Source organism: Bidens hawaiensis, unplaced genomic scaffold (assembly GCF_021521415.1).
Source record: "Bidens hawaiensis isolate Kalapana, Puna unplaced genomic scaffold, B.hawaiensis_p1.1 tig00000636_1, whole genome shotgun sequence".
NCBI lineage: Eukaryota > Viridiplantae > Streptophyta > Magnoliopsida > Asterales > Asteraceae > Bidens > Bidens hawaiensis.
Genome location: NW_027491038.1, coordinates 1,146,629 through 1,171,721, shown reverse-complemented (window position 1 = coordinate 1,171,721; position 25,093 = coordinate 1,146,629). Strand labels below are relative to the sequence as shown.

Below are 25,093 nucleotides of genomic sequence, written 5' to 3'. Positions count from 1 at the left end.
CTCTCTCTCTCTCTCTCTAATAATGCAGAATTTTGTAGAAGAATGAATAACATGTGGGGTTGCCCACTTATATAGGCGCGTTTTAAACGCGTTTTGTGATCGTGTTTCGGTCTCTCGCTTTAACGAACCCGCTACTACAAGTGACGTTGTATTTTCCAAATACATTTTATCAAAATACTTATTCTTATTCTGTTCTCGACTTAAATTTGTCTCATTAACTTATTATTCTGTTAATAAGTTATTGACAATTGTTACCCAATGTCGGTTCCGTGTTATTCCGAACTTAATAAAACTAGTATTGTTTTTCCCAAAAACAACTCATCCAAACTTATGGTGTATATTTGATTTATTTTATCTAAATGCTAAACCGCAAATACGGAGATAATATCAACTTTTACAAGTGTCAGATCCCCGATTTCAGCTGGATCTTACTCAAATCATGTCATAACTCACACAAATAGATGTGTCGACAAGGGAGTTAATGATGGGTTGCTATATTTAGAAAGATTACTGTTTATTAAAGGCGGAATCAATAATAAACAGGGTGGTTGCTATCAATATTCATATGCAAGTAACACACACAAGATTCACTCAAATGATTTCCATTTATACGAAGATCATCATACAAAAGGATAATCAATTTAGGGTTTCTTGTAGGAAGGTTTTATCCGTACTATAGTGAGACAGCCGTCACACACAATATTCTTTCTTAATTAATGTGTCTGTCTGCCTTGTGTGTTCTCTCTTCTCAGGTGTGCCCTAATTATTCCTTTTATAGGCCTGACACCTGTGGACAGCTGTCATTCCTTCTTGAAGACCCTAAACGTAAATACATATTCAGAAATATTCTAAGTGTAAAACAAGTCTTCCGAGTAGGCTTTGCATCAATCTTGTCTTTCCGAGTATGCTCTGCCATCCTTTAGGACTTGGTAATATAGAAGTGTGCTCGGAATCAGTTTCCGGGTAGACTTTACTTGAAGAGTATTTTACCAAGTAAAATACTCACCGGGTAGACTTCAATCTTCTTGACTTTGCCAGACTTTGCCCGACAAATCCTTACGAGCAACCTTGTTCTTCAATGGTCCCTTCAACCCTTTGCTAGAGAATAGCTTATTAGCAAAGTGTGCTTCGTAGCACTGTTCCTTGCTTAAGTTGAACCTTGCCCGATCACACTTGAGATATATCATTAAATCATCAAGCCTACTTGGACCATAATTATTAATGAATACCTTGCCCGGTCTTCCAATTACTTGGCTTCATGAGCTTGGTTAGCCTAAAGCTTACTCGAAAGTGAACTTTACTTGGTTGTGAAGAACAAACCTGCTTGATACAGTGCACCATGCCCAGACTTGCATTAACTAGTAAACCTTGCCCGGTAATACACTAATTTGCAAACCCTGCTCGGATATTCACTAAAGAAGACTTAAAGAAGATAACCCTGCCCGATAGACAAAATATCGTACCCGGCTAAGTAGAAACTTTCTCGGAAGTCTAAAGTGTGCCCGGATCCATACTTAGCGAATTCTGAGGAGGCTGAGAAGATTCCAATCTCCCATATGTCTCTTTAGAACAAATCTTTGTCTCACAATCTCCCCCTTAAGGTCAATTGTTTGACTCAACAATCTCCCCCTAGATTGGAACACCTCAGCTGACCCAAAACATTTCTAAGGTTACTTACACTTAGTCAAAATACACATCAAATTAAAAGTTAAATTACATAATCAATTAACATAAACAAATTACATATTAAAAAAAGCTGTCATAAGACATTAAAAAGTAAAGCCTAATCTAGGAATTTTGTCTCTTTCATGCATTGTATGCGGCTTGTCTTTTGTTTGTTATCACTGATGCAGCTCTCATTTTGAAAATATCAAGGGCTTGGTAATGAGTATGACCTTCTGGTATGACCAAGTCCCTAATATCCATTAGATCTTCATCATGTAAGCAATTCAAGTCTTCATCCTTCTTGATAATCCCCAGTACTTTTCCATCAGAGTTTCTCAGCAAATAATGGTCATCTTTTTCTTTGTATTCAATTTCAGTAATGTAGGTTCCCTGGACGGATCGCACGAGATATCGCGGTCTACTCAGGTGCGGAATCCCTGCGTAGATCGTTACGAGTATAGAACACAAACACACGAATACACAAAACACGTTATATGTTATAACCGAACTCACGTGATGTAAATATCACTGTTACAAGACACACGTTACCGAACAAACTAGATTCACTGAACAACTCACTAACTGATTGATTAGCCTAAACCAGCCGTAACCTATCAATATAAATACATGACAACTTCGCCTGATATGTTCAGGCGAAGTTGTCCATAACTTCGCTTGTTCAACAAGTTCGCCTAGGCGAACTTGTTGACAACTTCGCTTGTACAAAAACATAAATAACATTACAGACTCGATTACAGACACTAGACTATGAACTACTGACATTTATGCACCAACAGACTCCCCCTTGGCAGTAGCTTCATATCTTGATCTTTAAGCTCTTGTCTTGTAATCCTGTATCTTCACGCATGCACTCCTTCTCTAACACATACCGTGACTACTCGCTGATATTTCCTTGCTTCATCCTTCCAAGCAGGAATATAGAATATCTTCATTTCATTCAACACTTGCAGATCAGCTTTCGATAAGTTAACAAGATGCATCGGATCATACACCCTCAGCACTTCTTGTTTGTCTTCGTCTTCCATCACGGCTTCAGCAGTCTGGCAATCAACATACCACCATTTTAGATTCTTCAACACATCTTGAGGCATAGTCTTCATTGGAACCTCCTTGATGCATCGGATCGGTTTGTACTTCATCACCATCTATGGCTTGCCATCTGCTCTCATTCCCCTTTCTGTATCTGTCACGAGCTTTCCCTTCTGTGGCTTTAATAATTCAAACTTCTTCTCTTTTATGCTTTCTTTCCACACGATCTTCCCAATCACTCTTGCCATGTTGTCGTTACTTCTATTTATCAGGCCCAACCTGGCCAAATCCTTCACCTCACATTCCGGCAACGTATTGAGAGATCTCAGGGTTCTTTTGAAGTATTGAATACCATCATAACGCTTCACCACAAACAACTTTATCTGTTCATCATATATCCAACAGATAATTCCCTTCTTCGACTCAGCATAGCCTTTGATGTTATAACTCTTCTTGAACATGGCTGGAACAGCAGGCTTCTTGGTCTTAATAAACCAATGAGCACAGCCTTCCTTCCACCTAGGCTGCTCCTCCCACTCAGTCTCATCCATCTCAGTACCCATGTCGGCTTTCTCAACATCTGGGATCTCGTGTTCAACGTCTTCTTCTACTATCTCCCCCTCTTCTATCCCATCTTCAATCACAATCTGTGCGCCAATCTTCTCAATCTCCTCACACGGCAGCACATCATCATCAAACACATCATCATCTAGCATATCATCATCTAACTCTCTCAACGCATCAATCACATCATCTTCATCATCAACCATCACCACCTCATCACCACCAACTGCACCTGCAGACTCCCCCTGAGCTGTGGAAGTCCCAAGAGCTTGAGTAGTTCTTGGCAACTCACCACCTGCACCTTTCGGTGCATTGGGATCATCGTCTCTGTCGTTTCTCTTCTTAGTCCTTAACTCGTCGCCTCTACAGCCTGTCTCCCCCTGAGATGCCAAGAACGCCTTCATAGCATCTATAATCCTCCCATGCTCAACCAGGAGGGACGACTGTAGTTGATTTTCTGCAACAAGGCGTTGAATAGCCTGGGTCTGGATAAAGTTGATCCTTGATTGCTCTGCCACGACCCGCTCAAGTGCAGCTATTCTCTCCGAGTCTGAGATGGTTGCATCGAAATCAAATCTCATATTAGATGTATCTGGAGTATACTCAGCAGGGATTTCGAATGCAACCGGGACTTCAGAAGCAGTTGGGGACATAACCGCAGGTGGTATCGTGACCGACAACCCTACAGTTGCGACGACCGTCGACTCTACAAATTGTGCCACCACCTCTGAAGGAGTAAGCGTTGGAGGTGGTAACGACACAATCTCCGGAGTCGTCGTCTGTAGTGTAGTGGATGGGATGCCAACAGCTGATGTAGCCACCACAGGAACATCTGCAGCGCTTGTAACCTGTACAGAAGTAGGAACGATTGACATACCTGACAATGCGGATGGAGCAAAACGTATAACACGTGAAGTCTCTCCAGCTCCCATACCAGCACCTGTCCTTTCACGTCTCGAACGTCTGATCAACTTGTGTATGTCATCCTCTTCTTCCTCTGACTCACTATCATCCACCGTCCTCTTCCTCTTCCCCAACGTCCTCTCTCTAGTCACCAACATCCTCCTCGCTTCATCCATCACATCGTCAAGATCTGAGTCAGCCACAGTCGTAGCTGCTCTAGTTACACTCACTTCCCTAACCTGTGCAGCAGAGACCTGCACATCTTCTTGTGGATCCAAACGATCCATGTCAAAGAAACCTTGGCCGCCAAATGCAGCATCAAGGTCAACATCCTCCTCAGCCGATACAACAGGCACAGTAGGTACATCACGAGTTGCTCCTGCCTGTTGTGGTTGAGGGTCTCTGAACTCGTCCCCCCGAGCTGGCACATACCCCGGGTTTATCAAGTACCCGAAGAGTGGAGTATGCCTTGGACGACGTTCAGGCTTGCTCCTCGCACTCGAAGTACGGCATTGAGCAAAGATACGTTTGCTCACATTCTCCACGTATCTTATCGGGCGTCGTTGAGGCAAAGCTGGAGCCACATGGTTCAAGATCATCTGGATGAATCTTGGATACATTATGAACCGCTCACGAGCCATCGCCCTCCTCTGTCTATCAATCTCGTAGAAGACCATTTGACTGAAGCTATAACGTTTGTTATAGATCAGTGCAGTCATTGCGGACTGCATGGTCGCACCCATACCGTCAGTGCCCGCCTTCCTCCCAGACATACACACAATCATGACGTGCATGAGGAAGCGCCACTGATCGAGCAGGAACCCCTTCCGTCTCTAGGTATCGCCCAATGGACCAGAATAGCCCATTCTTAGAAATGCTCCATCACGAAACGGAGCCACAAACTCCGTAGGGTCGTTCCGAGTCTCCTCTCCAAATCGTAACGCCACCCGTATATGTTCAGATGAGAACTGAACTTCTTGATTATTGACTGTTGCTCTCATGACCGGGGGCTCAACACGACAATCATACTCCACCGTCTGCCAGAAATCCTCGATATTGGGTAAGGATATCGGCAGTGTCGTCGTGATTGCGTGGAATATCCTCGAGCGTAGGAGGAATGTGATTATCTCGCGATAATCCTCAGGCGAATTTAAGCTCCAGGCGAAGTTACGGATAACTTCGCCTAAACCTTAACTTCGCCTGAATCTGAAACGGCGACAGTAAGGTTAATCGAAATCCGGGAAGCCGGTGTTTCGATTAACTTTGACGATTGAGGAGGCTAAAACACATGATATTAAGGATAACTAAACGACCAGTTGGTACATGAACACGTAAAACAAGTTTTGAAATCGGGTTTAAGGATCGGTCGACCGAGGTTATTACCCGGTTGTCGAAACAACCTTAGATTAAACATCAAAGAACGGTAAATACGATGTAATAACCCAACCAACCTTTAAATCGGTTTGAGATCGAAAAAAGAAAACAAGAATTGATCTGTGTATAAGTTCGCTGTGAAAACGGAGATAAGTTCGCTGAGTTGAGAATAATGCACTGTTTGACTCTTGAAAATCCTTATATAGGGGCGAAGTTATACAGGCGAAGTTAAGGATAACTTCGCCTAGGCGAAGTTATCCACAACTTCGCCTGTTCAACAACATCGCCTATATATTTACAAAATTTAACCTTATAAGTTTAACATTTTTCCAATCAAGTTATAAAACTTTCCTTTAAGAACTAAATGACACGATCAAGTCCAAGTAACCTGTTATAAAAGCATACAACTACATAAAAAGAAAACTTTTAAACAATTTAAGTATAAGGGATAAAATTTCAGTCTCGATAGGGACTGCTACGTTTTAGAAAAAATCCGAACAGGAATCATACTAACAACGTGACTGTCACATAGATCCGTGTTTAGCTGTATTATGACATATAGAGACAGGTTGTAAGCAGGTAAATAACTTAAGATGGTTTTCATCGTTTCTGTGATACGACTTAGGTTCAATTATGCCTCAAAATTTAAGTGGGCAACAACTCAGAAATATTGATGCCTCCTATCTATCCTCAAAGCGTATTTGGCTTTCCCCAAGTCACCCCGAATTGACCTTGACCCATAGTGTCTGATTAAGTTTGTAATTACTCTTCATCTGCTTCCCGTTCTCCTTCTTACTCTATGATCGAGAAGTCTTGACATTTTTAGCTATAGAAAGTTCCAATAACTCATATTTTTTTTTTTTGATAAACATTTACATAGACTTCAGAGTAGTAACCAACTGCAAGTCCCGAATCTGGATCACTGCAGTTTCTTGAAACGCTATATTCACGGGAATCAGAACACACATGGGCTCATGTATGACTGGGTAATTGCTTTTCTGCCTATCACTTGGAAAGATAAAAATGAAGACAAGCAAAACTCTTAAGGAGTTTTCACGTAAAATCAAGTAGTTTTAGTTTGTATCACATTTACTTTTACGCACCATAAAAAGTTACCATGACATACAATGACTGTCCTAAAGCCTTTTAAGCCTAATAACCTCACCAGTTAAGCACACAAAGTTAGTATATCTATCATTTTCCAAGGTTGGATCAATTTTCCGTTAACATAGCAAACGTACTTCTTACGAAGTAGTAGACTTGAAAAATAATTTCATTTCCCTCAAAAAAAATTTGACTTCCATCGCCCTGATCAAAACAAAGTCTTCAGGTAAACGGCTATCCCGAAGATCCAATGGATCAGCTGGACCGACCACATACTAGTATGTGTCCTTCTAACTAAGAATGAACGACTAATTTTAAGCGAAAAAATGAAAACTCATCATAAACCGCCCCGGTCACTTTCAGTCATCTGGTTAATGGCTATCCTCAAAATCTACAAGTAGAAAATGAGGACCAAAACATATCCGAAGACATGTCCTTCAAACTGTTGTAACCGACATACTTTCAAGCAATAGTGATTTTTTTTTTTTTTTTTTTTTTAATAATAACTTGAAAAACATGGTTACTCGGGATTGATCATCCCATTCAACTCAATAAGGTTTTGAAATCTCGTTTTGTCAAACGCTTTAGTATAAAGATCAGCGAAATTATCAAGCGTATCCACTTTTTCAAGCACAATCAGTTTCTTCTCAGCACAATCCCGTATGAAATGATGACGTATGTCAATATGTTTAGTTTTACTATGTTTCACGGGATTGTTAGTTACTGAGATAGCAGCTGTGTTATCAATGCAAATAGGTGTAAGTAAGAAATTCAGACCATAGTCGCGCAACTGTTGTTGAATCCAAAGAACCTGGGAGCAGCAGTTGGATGCTGCCATGTATTCTGCCTCACAGGTTGAAATTGCGACCGAAGTCTGCTTCTTGCATTGCCACGACACCAATCTGCCACCAAGAAACTGACATCCTCCAGTTGTTGACTTCCGACTCTGATTGCACCCTCCATAATCAGAATCTGTGTAAGCGACTAGCTCCAAGTCTCCTCCTCTCGGGTACCACAACCCCAGCTTCGGTTTGCCCTTGAGATACCGCAAGATCCTCTTCACACCCTTCATGTGAGATTCCTTTGGGTTTGCCTGAAAACGAGCACAAAGACAAACAGCAAACATTATATCAGGCCTAGAAGCAGTTAAGTACATTAAAGAACCTATAATAGCCCGATAGTGAGTTGGGTCCACATCTGCATCACCGTCTGACTCAGCACCCAATTTGTGATTGACGCAGATAGGAGTGTAGAATGGAGTGCTGTCCTCCATCTTGAATCGTTTGAGCACATCATGGACATACTTGGTCTGATGAATGAACATCCCATCCTTCTTCTGATCAACCTGCAATCCTAAAAAGAAAGTTAGTTCACCCATAGCACTCATTTCAAACCTTTTCTTCATAACGTCCTCAAACTCCTGACACATGGAGACTTTAGATGCAGCAAAGATAATGTCATCCACGTAGACTTGCACCAGCAGGAAGTCGCTTCCTTCTCTCTTCACGAACAACGTGCTATCAATTTTCCCTCTTTCAAACCCATTTTCAAGCAAGTAGTCTGATAAAGTTGAATACCAGGCACGAGGTGCCAGATGTAGTCCATACAATGCCTTGCTCAACTTGTACACGTGATCAGGAAAGTCTGGGTCAGGAAAACCCGGAGGCTGCTCAACATACACAACCTCATCAACTTTCCCATTCAGAAACGCACTCTTCACATCCAACTGAAATACCTTCATCTTTTTATATGCAGCAAACGCCAAAAACAATCTAATGGCTTCCAACCTTGCGACAGGAGCGAACACTTCATTATAATCAATCCCCTCTTGTTGATTGAATCCTTTCACAACTAGCCTCGCCTTGTTTCTTATGATAATCCCTTTCTCATCTCTCTTGCACTTAAACACCCATTTTGTGCAAATCGCATGCACATGCTTTGGTTTTTCAACCAAATCCCAAACTTCCATTTTCTTGAACTGAGCCAACTCTTCTTGCATGGCTTCGACCCACGAGCTGTCCTTTAAAGCCATTTGATAATTTTTTGGTTCAATCTGGCTGATAAAGCAGGTGTACAAGCATTCGTTGATTATTCATGTCTCCTTAATGCTTGTGTAAACACAGGTGTGCTCATCCAAGCTACGTCTTGTTTGTACACCGGAGGACACATCACCAATCACATTCTCCAAAGGGTGATCTTTATGAATTCTCGTGGTCGGAACAGAACCGACATGCAAATTGTCTTCCAAGTTAGAAGAGAGCTCGTCAATGGTTGTTTCATGCTGAGAGTGAAAAGGATTGATAAATTCTTCTTCAGTTGAGGCAGCAGGGGTATCGATAGTATTTGATGATGAAGGTTGACATTTATCAATCAGCTGTCTTTGCAATAGATTTTCTTCCTCATCAAGGATCATCTTCGTAGCAACTCTTTCTTCTTCTTCAGAGATATCTAAATCCGGTATGTTAAAAGACTTAAAAAGTTTAACATAGTCGAAAAACTCCGCAGGTCCGTTGCTTGGTTTTGGCGGTTGGTAACTTGTGATATCTGTGTTACACACCACCTCAATCTTGCTGGTCGATGTATTGAAGACACGTCTGTTGGGAGTCCCAACAACATAACCGACTAAGATTCCTTCATCGGCTACTTCACCAAATTTAGAATTTGTCTTCAAAATCGAACACGGGGACCCGAATGGTTCAAGACCACTCAAGTTGGGCTTTCTCCCATGCACAAGCTCATAACACGTTTTACCAAGTCTTTTAACAGTTAAGACCCTATTCAGAACATAACAGGCTGTAGCAACAGCTTCAGCCCAAAACACCACAGGAAGCTTTGAATCAGCCAGCATAGTTCTGGCTCCTTCAATTAACGTTCGGTTCTTCCTTTCAGCCACTCCATTCTGTTGCGGTGTATAAGGGGCGCTGTATTGGTGTTCAATCCCTCTCTGAAGACAGAAGATCTCCATCTCAAAATTCTTGAACTCTGTTCCATTGTCACTTCTGATGAACTTAACCCTTTTATCCATAACGTTCTCAACTTTGGTAATCAAATTCTTCACCATCTGAGCCGTTTCATCTTTGATTTCAGGAAATATACCCACGAGTAACGTGAGTAGTCATCAGTGATCACCAAGCAGTATGAAGTACCTCCTAGACTTTTTGCATACACGGGACCGAAGAGATCCATGTGAAGCAATTCTAGAGTACTAGCAATTGAATTTACTTTCTTGGTGAGATGGGATTTCTTGTGCTGCTTTCCCTTCTTGCATGCTATACATTTATCTTCAAAATTGAAATTTCTCAAGGGAACGCCCAGCACAAGCCCATTCTTGACAATGTGGTTCATCTTCCGAAGATGAATGTGTCCCATTCTCCTATGCCACAATTCGAACTCTGTTTCACTCGCTTTTGTCAAAAGGCATGAATCTGCCGTGGCCATTTCAGTTGATCTCATATCCATAGTTGTAGGTTCCTGGACGGATCGTACACGGGATATCGCTAACAACGCAGGTGCGGAATCCCTGCGCAGGTAGTTACGAGTGTAGAGATAGAATCACACGAGCAATAAATCAACCACGTTATATTGATAACCGAACACGTGACTCACGGTCACTATTACAGAGAATAACACGTAACAATATGAAACACACTGAAACAAACCCTAAAACGACCAACACTCAAACTGTTTCAGCGAAACAGTTTTATACACGACAACTTCGCCATTGGCGAAGTTGTCCATAACTTCGCTGATTCAACAAGTTCGCCATAGCGAACTTGTTGACAACTTCGCGTATTACAAAACAATCATAAACAAAACATAATTACATTACAGACTCGATTACAAATGCTAGACTATGAACTACTGACACACATGTACCAACAGACTCCCCCTTGGCAGTAGCTTCATATCTTGATCTTCAAATCTTGAGTCTTGTAATCTTCACCTCTACGCGTGCGCCCCTTCTCTCACACATACTGACACTACCCCTTGATATTTCCTAGCTTGATCCTTCCAAGCAGGAATGTAGAAGATCTTCTTCTCGTTGAGCACTTTCAAATCAGCCTGCGACAGATTAACAAGATGCATCGGGTCGTACACCCGAAGTACTTCTTGTTCATCCTCATCTTCCATTACCGCCTCAGCTGTCTCGCAATCTACGTACCACCATTTTAAATCTTTTAGGACGTTCTTAGGCATAACTTTCATCGGTACTTCTTTCAAATGACGGACTGGTTTATACTTCATAACCATCCATGGTTTGCCGTCAGCCCTCATTCCACGATCTTTGTCTTCTATCAACTTTCCTTTTTGAGGCTTTAGCAGTTCAAACTTTTTGTCTTTAATGGCTTCTTTCCATACGATCTTCTCAATGATTCTTGCCATATCATCATTGCTTCTATTGATCAGCCCCAATCTCGCTAGATCTTTCACCTCACATTCTGGTAAGGAATTCAAAGATCTCAACAATCTCTTAAAGTACTGAATGCCGTCGTACCGTTTGATTACAAATAGTTTCAGCTCTTTGTCGTACAACCAGCATATGATTCCCTTCTTTGACTCTGCATAGCCCTTTATATTATAAGTCTTTCTGAACATCGTTGGCACTGCAGGCTTCTTGGTTTTAACAAACCACTGAGCACAGCCTTCTTTCCAGTTCGGCTGCTCCTCCCATACAGTCTCTTCTATCACGCTCTCATCCCCCAATTCTGATCTCTCAACAGCTGGAATCTCATGTTCCACTGAATCATCCACAATTTCACCTTCTTCTAATACATCTTCCACATTAATCTGTTCTCCAATCTTCTCAATCTCATCCATAGGCAACACGTCGTCATCATCCATCAACTCATCGTCCTCCTCCTCATCCAACTCCTTCAAAGCATCGATAACGTCTTCAACATCAGCGTCGTCATCCACAACTACAACATCATCACCAGCTGCATTTGTAGACTCCCCCTCAGTTGTGGAAGCCCCAAGAGCCTGAGAGGTTCTTGGCAGCTCATCACCTGCACCGGAAGGTGCATTAGGATCATCGTCATGATCTTCTCGTCTTTTCGTTCTCAACTCATCGCCCCTACACGTCGTCTCCCCCTGAGATGCCAAGTAATCCTTGAAGGCATCTATTATTCTTCCATGTTCAACCAGGAGGGCAGCTTGTAGTCGATTGGATTCCACTAGGCGGTCAATAGTCTTTGACTGTTCAGTAACAATCCGCTCTAGCGAAAGAATCCTCTCGGTATATGAAGTAGGCAATGGAGTTGGTGGAACATCAGTAGCTGAAGTGACCGCAGGTGGTACCCTTGGTAACCCTGCAGTAGAAGTGATGGTCGACTCCACAAACCGTGCAACTACCACCGGTGGATTAAGCGGTTGTGGTGGTAGAGACACAACTGTTGGTGCCGACGTCTCGATCGCTGTAACCTGTGCTGTAGTAGGAATAAGAGACATACCAGATAAGGCAGGTGGAGCAAAACGTACTAGCCTTGAAGATTCTCCAGCTCCCGAACCTATACCTCTCTGTTCTCTTCTTGAACGTCTTAGCACAATCTGCACTGCCTCCTCTTCATCCACTTCATCCTCATCCTCCTCCACAGTTCTCGGCCTCTTTCCCGTAGTCCGTTCCCGAGACACCATAAGTCTTCTTGCCTCAGCAAACGTCTCGTCTAGATCAGAGTCAGCTACCGAAGTAGCTGCTCTGGTAACATCCATAAACTGAGGACCCGAGACATCCATATCAAACAAACCATGTCCACTAAAAGCAGCATCTAGATCAACTTGTTCAGCAGTGGACACAGCCTGAGATATAGTAGCTGGCACAGCAGCAGAAGATACAACAGGCGCAGCTGATACAGCATGAGGTGCTGCCGCCTGATGTGGTTGCAGATCCCTGAACTCGTCCCCTCCTGCAGGAACATACTCCGGGTTGATGAGATACCCGAAAAGTGGAGTATGCCTGGGACGCCGCTCAGGGTTGCTACGAGTGCTCGACGTCCTGCACTGAGCAAAGATACGTTTTGTTACGCACTCAACGTATCTGATAGGGCGTCTTTGCGGTATAGACGGAGCGACATGATTAATAATCATTTGTAGAAATCGAGGATACATAGTAAAACGCTCGCGCGCCGTCGCCCGTCTCTGACGATCAATCTCGTAAAAGATTAGCTGACTAAAAGAATATCTGCGGTTGTAAGTCAGCGCAATCATGGCCGATTGCATCGTCGCACCCATCCCGTCGGTTCCTGCCTTTCTGCCGGACATGCATACTATTAACACATGCATCAGAAAGCGCCATTGATCCAGCAGAAAGCCTTTCCTCCTCTGCGAGTCCCCCAGCGGACCCGAATAACCCATCCTCAAGTAAGCTCCGTCACGGAAAGGAGCTACGAACTCCGTTGGGTCGTCTCTCGTTTCATCACCGAACTGCAGAGCCAACCGTATATCTTCCGAGGAAAACTGTATGTCTTGACCATTGACAGTTGCTCGCATCACTGGAGGCTCAGGTCTGCAATCATAATACACCGTCTGCCAGAAATCTTGAATGTTGGGCAGAGATATGGGTAGTGTATTAGTGATCGCGTGAAAAACTCGTGATCGTTGGAGAAATGTGATAATCTCCCTATAGTCTTCAACGCCTCGTGCGTCTGGATCCAAAGTGATGTATTGGTTATGGGCTGGAAAGAATTGTCGTTGCTCATCACCATCATCACCACCAGCACCTCCAACAGCAGCCATATCTGCATAAAACAAATCAAGTTAGAGACCATATAACCATCTCACAAGTTCGCTGTGTACCATGTGCGAAGTTGTATTGTACAGGCGAATTTAAAGGTGAGGCGAAGTTGGAAACAACTTCGCTTCATCTGTAAGTTCGTCTGAAATCTTATAAAAAATTTGAAATAGGCGAAGTTGTGTTCAAGGCGAAGTTATGGATAACTTCGCCATAGGCGAAATTAAGCTTTAAGCGAAGTTGTGGATAACTTCGCTGAAGGCGAACTTAAGCCACTGGCGAAGTTGAGAATAACTTCGCGTTAACCTTAACTTCGCCTGAATCTGAAACGGCGACTGTTCAGATTCAAACAAGTTTTATCCGACGTTTCGGACCGATTTAAGGATATAACAATGAAGTCCAACATATTTCAATGGTGTTAGGACGAAAAGGTCGTCCATGAACACGTAACGTGAGGTCGAAAAACTTGGTTTCTAAGGTTCGACGACCCGAGGTCTCAAACCGGGTAAAACTATAAAGAGAAAGATAGGATGATATTGACAACACATACCACTAGTATAGTAGAAACAAGGAACACAAGATCGAAATCGAAAGTGAATAACAAGATCCGGATATAATGGTTATTGTAACAAGTTCGCCGGAATTTCGAAAATAAGTGATACTGTTACTGTTTAAAATCCCTTATATAGGGCAGAGTTGGTTCAGGCGAAGTTAAGCATTAACTTCGCCAAGGCGAAGTTAAGCACAACTTCGCCGAATTCAACAACTTCGCCCGTAATTTTCAAAATCAGCCCTTTAAGTTTGAATAATCTTGAATTTAACCTTATAAGTTACCAAAAAGAGTTAAACAAATATGATCAAGACCCAGTAACCAACAATACAATAATATAACTACAAAAAACAAAAAAACTTAGAAAAATTTTAATGAAATAAGGGATCAAATTTCAGTCTAGTCAGGGACCACTGCGTTTTAGAAAAGATCCTAACAGGAATCATACTAACAATGTGACTGTCACTTAGATCCGTGTTTAGCTGTATTATGACATAGAGACACAGGTTGTAAGCATGTAAATAACGTAAATGGTTTTCATCGTTTCTGTGATACGGATTAAGGTTCAGTTAAGCTCAAAAATTTAAGTTGGCAACATCTCAGAGATAATGATGTCTTCTATCTATTCTCAAAGCGTATTTGGCTATACCCAAGTCACCCCGAGTTGACTTCGACCCATAATGTCTGATTATCTTGTAGATACACGATGTCTGCCTCCCGTTTTCTTCTAACTCCAGACGTGAGAAGTCTTGATTGTTACTATGTCTCATAAGTATTTAAAAATATACACGTATATATATATATATATATATATATATATATATATATATTTTTTTTTTTTTTTTTTTTGATAACCTGGCTCTGATACCAATTGTAGGTTCCTGGACGGATCGTACACGGGATATCGCTAACAACGCAGGTGCGGAATCCCTGCGCAGGTAGTTACGAGTGTAGAGATAGAATCACACGAGCAATAAATCAACCACGTTATATTGATAACCGAACACGTGACTCACGGTCACTATTACAGAGAATAACACGTAACAATATGAAACACACTGAAACAAACCCTAAAACGACCAACACTCAAACTGTTTCAGCGAAACAGTTTTATACACGACAACTTCGCCATTGGCGAAGTTGTCCATAACTTCGCTGATTCAACAAGTTCGCCATAGCGAACTTGTTGACAACTTCGCGTATTACAAAACAATCATAAACAAAACATAATTACATTACAGGCTCGATTACAAATGCTAGACTATGAACTACTGACACACATGTACCAACAATAGTGTACGTATTTCTTTCACGTGGAGCCTTCATCAAAATCCACTCCTCACGTATCTGAAAACCTGGTTTCAACACAATCGCCTCGTTCTTTGTAAAATGAACGGTGTACTCCTTATCACAAATCTGCGACACACTTAGCAGATTGTATTTCAATTCTTCTACAAAGTTGACATTCTCCAACGTCATCTTTCCGTTCGACACCGTTCCCTTTCTAGTAATATTGCCTCCATTTTCTCCGGCAAAACTTACTCTCCCTCCTTGAACAGGTTTCAAATCGTGTAACAAATATTTGTTACCCGTCATGTGCCGGGAACAGCCGTATCTACAACCCAAAGATTGTTGGCAGCCCTGTTCAACTGTTCCTGCACAATAAAGCAAAAGATTAGAATTTAGGGACCCAAGACCAATTGGTCTTGGATCTATACATCCCAAACTTTGGCTTTCCAAAGTTAGTATCTCGATAACTCCTGTAAGTCCCATTATGATATCTTATTGAAGATTGATTGTAAGGCCTTCCAAACCTTTGAGAATTGAAAGTATTATAGCTTGTAGTTTGGTTATTAGAAGTGTAAAACTGAGATTTGTTTCTATGAAAACCTGAATTATTCACATTTTTGAATTTTGAACAGTTTTCATATTTAGCAGTATGATAATTATCATTAGGTTTATTCTCAGCTTTAGTAGGCCTTACACCTCTGAATCGCTGCTTCAGAGGGCAATTTGCAACAAGATGTCCTAATTGATTACATCTAAAACAACACCTATGCTCAACTTTTTTATCAACCGGTGTTTTAGATGTAGAGGCTATATTACCGCCAGTTCGTCTCACATATGGTGGGACGTACGGGTTTAGTGGAGTACTCTTTTTATTCGTTTTATCTTTTTCTCCACTCTTGGGTAACACAACCTCCTCTTTTGCCTTACCAGACTCGGATGACTTATCCGAATCTGATGAGACTGGACTTTGAACAGAAATTTCAACACTTGAAACAGGCGAACTTGTTTCGCCTCTACTAACATTTGGTTCTTTAACAGTTACTTTAATTGGCACTGTCTGAGCAACCTCAAAGTCAACAGGTTTCTGAACACTAGGGTTAAAAGTGTAATTGTGATTGTACGGTGGTGGAACCTCATGATAACCGATTCCCCCTCTCTTAGCAGAGGAACCTTGATCACTAACAAGGTGATCAATAATAGCAGAAGAATTTCTGAACTGCTCCAGTTTTCGATTCAGTTCCACCACTTTCACCTGGTGATCAGCAATCTGTTTTTCTCTCTCAGCAATTAGTTTGGTCTTTTCTTCCAAAACCTCATAACTTAAATCAATCACTTCAATTTTTTCAGCAAGTTTAGTTTTTAAACTTTTAACATCTTTTTCACAAGCTTTTATTTTAATTTTATAGTTATTTTCTCTTGATTTAATAAAGTGATGATCTTCTTTTAAGGTTTTAAATTCAGCATCCAACCTAACATACTGATCAGTTATGGTTGCTAGTTGCTCAGACAAGTTCTCACATTTTGAACATATAGGTTTAGAGCATACCTCGGAGAGTTGGTCATTGTCATCTGCCATAAGAGCTTTTTCTTCTTTGGTAGCCCTCTCACTTTCTTCAGTTTCAACCTTTGCCAAATTTGCCTGCTCAAATGATTCTTTAGAAAGCAGGTTCCAGTTATATTCACCATCTGCTCTAGACATCATAGCACTGTAATCTTTTCTACCCTCACTTTGCTGTGGAGACCTACCCTGACTTCGTTCCACACGCTCATTCCTGCATTCTTTTGCAAAGTGACCGTTTTGTTGACAATTGTAGCATCTCACTTTTGACTTGTCGAATCCTGGTCTTCCTCCGACAAACTTTCTACCGGTCTTATTCATAAACCTCTTCACCCTCCTTACAATCATGGCCATCTGCCATTGTAGATCCATTTCTTCCATATCGTCAGCATCAATCTGATCGTAATCTTCATCCAACATAGCTGGATCAACAATCTTCCCTTGAATATAGTTTTCATAGGAAGCAATGAAAGAAGCATAGAGGCCAAACTGCTCTTCAGCAGACTTGACACTCATAGGCATCTTGGAGTAGTTGTTGCTGGGAGCACTTGAAGAGCAACTACTCTTGCTTGCCTGGGGTTGAGAACCACTAGATCCAGCTACTACATAGCAAACATCCCCATTTGTGTTAACTGACACATGCCCCTCATGTGATGAGTTGGGGCCCGACTCTCCCTTCGAGTAGTAAGCAGCCGATTCAGTCTTTGAGCCTGAGCTAGTGTTGACTTTAGCTCCATACATACTTGGATCTTGAACCTGATCCATAGATGTCTCCTTTCTTACCATGTTAAGCTCAAAGGTCCTGAGCTTGTTGACTGTCGTTTCGAGATCATAAGTGGGAAAGTCCTTGTCTTCCCTCATCAGCACAGTGTACATCTCCCATTTTGGTGGGAGAGCATCCAGAAGCTTCTCAACTATTTCTTCTTCTCGGTAGGAAATGGAATAGTTGCTCAATTCAGTCATCAGATGATAAAATCGAGTGATGATATCATCTAATGATTCATTCTTCAAATACTTGAAGACTGAGAACTGAGTCTTGAGCAGTTTTATTTTTGAAGCCCGGATTCCTACATTTCCTTCAAATCTGCTCTCAAGGGCTTCCCAAAGCTCCCTTGCTGAAGTGTACTTCCTAAAAGTATGAAGGATCTCCTGTGGAAGAGCCATGGTAATAGCAGCATGAGCCTTGCTCTCAGCCTCATACATCTTCTTCTCCTCTTCTTCCATTTTACTATACTTCTTGATTTGGTCACGACCTTCATACTCCATAATTGGTGGAATATAACCATCCTGGATACATACCCACATCTTCGCATCCTGGTATTTGACGTACTGTATGAACCGATCCTTCCATGCAACGAAATCGGTTCCCTTCAGCAATCTTAGGGCCTTGGTAGCCGACCCTGCTTCAACTTCCATCTTCACTAACTCAGAGATGTTGATCGACGACATCTTTTCCGAAAAGTAAGAAACCTGAAAAGTAATTTTTTTTTTTTTTTTAAATAAAGTACTGTAGGCGAAGTTACGGATAACTTCGCTTGAAGAAGGCGAAGTTGTAGTGAACTTCGCTGAAGAACTTCGCTGAAAACTCTGCTGATTAACTTCGCTGATTCTTAACTTCGCTTAAGGTAAGCGAACTTAGGAATGAGGCGAAGTTGTAGATAACTTCGCTGATACAGGCGAACTTGAGAAGGTAGGCGATGTTGTGGATAACTTCGCTTAACCTTATATCTTCGCCGAAACCCTACGTACAGTGACGGCAACTTCGCCTGATGAACACGGACGTTTTTGAAGATCTGGAATCTGGATTTAACAAGGTTTTTGATGATGCAAAGGCTTGAATACTGTGGTAGTAGGTAAGATTGACTTAGAAACACGAAAACACGTCCCGCGAATAGTCGAAACGGGACGAAATCTATACCCGCGTGAATATCCCGAACCTCACAATCGAGCAAATGCTCTGATACCAATTGTAAGTTCCCTGGACGGATCGCACGAGATATCGCGGTCTACTCAGGTGCGGAATCCCTGCGTAGATCGTTACGAGTATAGAACACAAACACACGAATACACGAAACACGTTATATGTTATAACCGAACTCACGTGATGTAAATATCACTGTTACAAAACACACGTTGCCGAACAAACTCGATTCACTGAACAACTCACTAACTGATTGATTAGCCTAAACCAGCCGTAACCTATCAATATAAATACACGACAACTTCGCCTGATATGTTCAGGCGAAGTTGTCCATAACTTCGCTTGTTCAACAAGTTCGCCTAGGCGAACTTGTTGACAACTTCGCTTGTACAAAATAAATAACATTACAGACTCGATTACAGACACTAGACTATGAACTACTGACATTTATGCACTAACAAGTAATGATGCCATTTCTTTGTACTGTGTAGTTGGGGCGTGTCATTCTTCTTCCAAGGTTTAAGCATGCATTCAGGTTTGACACTGGATTCCTGTCTCTGACATTCATTTGGTAGTACAGTTCAGCTTGGTCCATTTTTATCAACTTCTCTGACCTTTTCGATTTGTGAAGTTGAATCATTCTCCAACTTCTCTTTTCTTTTAAGAACCGGAATCCCTGGTCAGCTTCTTTCTTCAAAAACTTTGAGAGATCATTCATTTGCCTACCTGCCATCTTGTTTCTGTCTCTATAATCATACAGGTCAAGGGTGGCCATTCTTTCTAGTTGTTCTTGAGTATAATCATAAAAGTCACTTCTCACAACTATCTCTCTTAGCTTTCTGCTTTCCATAATCACTCTCAAGCATTCAGATACAGAATCATAGTAGAGTTCTCTAGGAAGATCCACATCTGATTGTGGTCTTGATGTTCTTTGTAGTGCAGACTTACTTGATTCACCTCTTCCACCTTGTGGATATCTTCTTGAAATTGGTGGCCTGAAAGGAATAGACTTCTTGGGTTTTCTAGGCCCCAAATTAAAGGTTTTGATGTAGATTGCTTCTACCATTTCAGTTGGAAGGTTGGCAAGTTCAACAATATTTGCTCCTGCATCTTTAAGAGCAAGCAACATTTTTTCCATACCAGGAGTTCTTGACAACCCAGCAGGTACAAATCTCCCATCTGCATAGTATCTAGGGTTCTCACCTTCCCATCTGTAGATTCAGCCTTTTGGGTATAGAAGAGGTATTTCAAATCCTCCTTTTCCAAGGTATTAAAAGAGGCTTCATCCATTCCCCTTTGAGTAATCATTATGTTCCTTATAATGTTGATCATCTCTTCATTTTCCCAAGGTACAGAAGGTTCATCTTCAGGTTCAGAATTTACTTCTTGTGGAGTAGGGGTTTCAACAACAGGAACTTCCTTGGACATTTCCTTTTCATCCTGCATCTTCTGTTTCTCCCTCAGAGTCATTATCTTTCTTCTCTTTATTGGAGGCTCAACAGATGTTTCAGTTTGTTTAGTAGAGCTCTCAGTTTGGATCCTCTTCAATTTTTCCTTTCTTTTCAGTTTATTGTACTGATCCAACACTGATCCTCTGAATAGGTTCTCAACCATTTCAGGCTTCAAGCCTTTTTCCAGCAAATAACCACACATGCCTCCATACTTTTTCTTCAAATCTTCAAGCTTTTCAAGTTTCTCATTTTCTCTTACACACTTTTCAATCACTTTTTCTCTTTCACTGTTATACAGATCTTGTAGCTTATCATGATTGAAATGGCTCAAATCTTTTTCAGAATATCCATGCCTTCTAAGATATTCTCTGTGTTTCTGAGCATCTCTATTCTTTTGTTGCAGGATTCTTTTGATCTTTTTATTCTCTTCTTCAAGTCTCTGATTCAACTCACTTTCATTCATATGAGCCACACTTTCAAAGTTCACACCAAGTGCCCTTAGCTTCTTAATCAAATGATTATTCATTTTTGCATTCAACAAGCTCTGTTCAATGTTTGCTCTCTGCTCATCAGTCATTACCACTTGTGGAGTCTCAACATTTGCAGTCTTGGCACTCTTTCCTTGATCATCATCAGGATTTTCATCATTATCCGAATCCTCAGATTCATCATCCTCTTCAGTTAAATCATTCATAGCATCAATCTTGGGTTCATCAGAGGGTGGATTCTCTATACTTGGTTCAGTTCTTATGGGCACATCAGGAACACCGGGAATCTGTTGACCTGGTTGTAGTGTCTGCAGTGGAATTGCCCTGATTGGACTAGTATCATTATCACCATCATCATCAGGAGTTTCAACAAAATACTTGTTCTTGTCATCCCATCTTCCTTTCTTTGCAGACTTAGTACCTTCAGCTGGCATAAATGCTTCTGGTCTATCATTTTTTCTTGAGTACTTATTTCCATACTTGGGGTCATCCACATACTCCCATTCATTAGGATTTTGTTTAATGTCATCTTTAATCTGTTGAGCCCATTTCTTTGCAGCCATTGAGGCAATGGACTCACCAATTTCTTCTTCAACCATCATATCAGTATTCAGATTTTATGGTTCAGCAGTCTCATTTGACTTTGTTTGTTGTTGACTTTCAGTTTGAAACATGCTAACCACCATAGCAAAGGAATTGTCAGCTTCCTCTTGCTCTTTTAACTTAATCAAGGCTTCAATCACCTCTTGATCAGCCGCTTCTTCAATAATTTCTTTTGCTAACTTGGCTTGGTTGATTAAGTCTTCCTACTCTGCCAACTCTATAAGATCCATGGTTTAGGCCAGTATCTCTCTGTCCCTTGTTTCTCTTAAAATATTTTCTTGTTCCCTTAAAGCAGCAGCAGCAGCTTCAGCATCTTCTGTAAACAAAACATCCTTTTCTGGATAGGCCTTAACAGGCTCTTCTTCTGTGACTTTTTCTTTGCCTTTATCCATCCTTTTAGGCACTACTTCCTCCTCATCATCAGATTCTCTATAGTCATCAATCTCCTTCTCAAGTGCTTCTAATTCAGGGTCATACTCTACCCTCTTGGAGCTTTCAGGTTGTTCATCTTCAGTAATGATTGGCTCCTCATTAGCAGTAATCCCTTGAATGATTTCATCAGTTTGAGTTTCTTTCTGCACATCAGTGACTATATCAGTGGTGGTCACTATCTCTTCATCATTTATCTTTTCAATATTTTCCACTGTCTCCTCTACATTCTCTTCATCCCTTTCCATATTTACTATTTCATCATTGTAATCATAGTCCTGTTCTCCAACCTCTGATCTATCACCTTCATAATTTTCATCTTCAATCCTCCTCTCCTCACTACTCTCCTCTCCATCATCATAATCAATCATAATCAACTTCAAACTGTCTGCAGTCTCTACAGCTGTTACATTTTCAGTTTCAACATCTACACCAGAGATAGTTGGTATACTATCATTCTCCCCCTGTTTTGGGGCAGCTGAGGTCTTCTCAACCTCCTGCTCCTGGGCTTGAATTTTCAATTTTGCTTGTACCAACTTCTCTATCAACATCACATTCTCTTCTGTTACCTCCTGATTCCTTCTCTTCAGTTCAGCATTCTCTTTTAACAGGGTCAACAGATCAGTGTCAGTGGGTGGTGTTGTAGGTGGTGATGTAGAAAAGTGTGCATAGTCAGGCTGTTCTGGATTTGTGGTGTGTGTTTGAAATGTAGATAATGGTGATGATTGTGTATGAGGTGGGCTTGGGATGAATGGATCTGAGTGAATTGGGCTAGATGTTGGTGGTGTTTGTGGTGTTGGTAATACATGTGTTGATGTTTCAGGTTGGCTTATGGTTAGGGTTTGTAGTGGGGATTGAGTGGTTTGATGTGATGGAGTTTGTGGTGGTGATGGTATAATGGGTTGGTCAATGTTTGGTGGTTATTGTGGTGGTGTTGGAATAGGTTGTTCTTGATCTTCAAGTTCTCCCCCTGATCAGGTGCATCAACATCCATAGCTACTCCAGCTCCTCCTTCATCTCCATCAATATTATCATCTTCATCATCAGAACCATCATCATCACTCTCAACATCATCTCCTCCTTCCTCCTCTGAGCTTAACTCAGGCACTGGCATCACATTCAAGTCATGGTTCAACAACCATGGCAAGATCTCAAATGAAACTTCAGAATTAAATCTATTGGCAACACCTGGATTCTTAATTCTCTTGTATGTGTCAGGGTTCTGCAGTAGGTGTGTAATTCCCATAGTGGGTAGATCTCTTAATTCTCTGTTAAAGATTATCTACAGGAATCTTGGATATTGTAAGAACCTGTCCTTCTATGCCTTCTTCAAGTTTGCTACCAGTCCATCAAATATCATTTTTGAAAAATTGAAGGGTAGATCATACATAATCCCAACAGTAGCATTTGCTAAATCATGACTCGTCAAAGTCCAAGATCCCTTTCTTAGAGCAAACCCCTGTATCACATGGTGATTGAGGAATCTATACATCATCGGAAACATCCTCTTTTGAAACTGCCCATCATGTACAGTTCCCTGATAACCCATCGTTTCTTCAAATATTCTCATCAGGTGTGCTGTATTGAAGTTTATATGATTATGGTCATCATCATTCAACCGCAGCATCTTCTTATCATTCTCTCAGTTATATGTATTTCTTGTCTTGCAACAGTTGCCTCGATTCTCTTTCCATTGATGTCCTCAATAAGTTCTGCAGATCTCCAGAAATCCAATGAATGATTTCTGTAGATAACAGGACATTTAGTGAAAGCAAAGCTGACATTTAATCGAGCCATCCATGTAATCATTGGCGCCACCAGCTCGTTGTCAGGTGTGACTTGCAATAGAGCACACGTGTTATGCTTCTTTTCAAAAGCATACTTGGGTTGGTCCTCTTCAGCCATATCTGAACATCACAATCAAACATATTCAAAGTGAAATTAGCATAAAAGTTTATTACTTTACCCAATTTCAAGTTATAAATTTGTAGAAAAAAGAGAGATTTTATGAAGAGCCTGATCTTCGACAAATTAATAACCTATACACAAAAACAGAATATTAGTAATCAAGTACATAATCAAAGTCCAATTTAGTCTAATCATGGTCGGAAAACACATTATTAATGCTTACCGGGTCGGAATTAGAGGGTTGATTCAAATTAGGGTTTGGATTAAGAGTGAATGCGATAGGTCGGTTTGGGTTTCTTTGCGAGTAAGCAGTTGCACTGGAAAGAGAGAGGGAAATATAATGTTGAAAATTTTGCCTAACTCCCTCTTATATACCTTTTGAAAGTGGGTTTTAAATGCTTTTTGTCATTTTTTGAATTATTAACTGTCAAATAGTAACATTATCCACTTGATATTTTAAATCAATTTTAAAACATATAATTCTTTATCATTTTAGGCTTAGCAAACCTTACTCGGAAAAGTAAACCTTTGCAAAGTCTACTCGGTATATTTCCACTTATACAAAGCTTACCCGAATAATATTAAACCTTTCTTGACAACATTTTCTTTTAATTTTATAAGGTTTACCCGATCCCTTTTTTTAATCACAAACCTTGTTTGATTAAGCTATGTAATTTAAAGTCAAGACACTATGAAGAAAGCTTACCCAAAATACCAGATTTCTTGAGAACTTAATCACAAGACAATTAATCAAGTATAAAATATCAAATAAACATTCTTGCTAGGAATCAATTAAGATGCCCATATAAATTTCTCAAATTTAAATTAAAATCTTAATCTAGCATAAACCCTATCAGAAATAAGAATCATATTCAATTAATAAAATCATATTCAATCAAGCATACTTGAAAACATAGTGTGCCCAAGCAATCTTCATAAGAGTACAAAGTATGCCCGAACAGGATTTCCATGCAAAGTATACCCGAATAACCTTCCTAGACTATAAAGTGTGTCCGAAATAATATCTAGCAGACAGTGTACTCGGAAAGTCAAATTTTGAAATTACCAAGTATATTGAGGGAACAATAGTGTACCCGGAATATAAAGTGTGTCCGGAAGACAAAGTCTGCACGAAAACACTTGTAAATTCAAAGCAATCATAATCACAAGTAATAAATAGCACGCCCGAAATGAAATTAAATATAAAACACCTAAGTGTACTATAGTCTAAAATTTCAAAGAGCTTGCCCGACAATCCTATGTTAGAACTAAGCTTCCTAGGATTAACATATTCACACAGTAGGTATGCTTAGGAACTAAACTAAACAGGATATTCTACCCGAGAAAATTCAAATTATCAAATCATACCCGAAAAAGACAAACTTAGATAAAAGTACCTAAGTGTGCCCGGAAAGGTTATAAAGCATCAAACCTTACCCGAAAATACGTATTCAATCATAAGCAATCAGGCTTGCCCGGAAAATGACTAAAATGGTAACTCTACTCGA

The 25,093-nt window shown here is 40.8% G+C and overlaps 1 protein-coding gene across 1 annotated transcript in view; it reads right to left on the bottom strand.

Annotated features, from left to right (window-relative positions):
* Window positions 1-23,582, bottom strand: part of LOC143637252 (putative sodium/metabolite cotransporter BASS5, chloroplastic) — a 77,604-nt gene extending 54,022 nt beyond the window's left edge. Inside the window, exons 1-3 of the mRNA XM_077104689.1 lie at window positions 23,355-23,582; window positions 21,742-22,024; window positions 20,611-20,832 (exon numbers count right to left, since the gene is read on the bottom strand). Coding sequence (XP_076960804.1) covers window positions 20,611-20,832; window positions 21,742-22,024; window positions 23,355-23,582 — 733 coding nt within the window. The remainder of the gene's footprint in view (window positions 1-20,610; window positions 20,833-21,741; window positions 22,025-23,354) is intronic.
* Window positions 23,583-25,093: the final 1,511 nt, after the last annotated feature.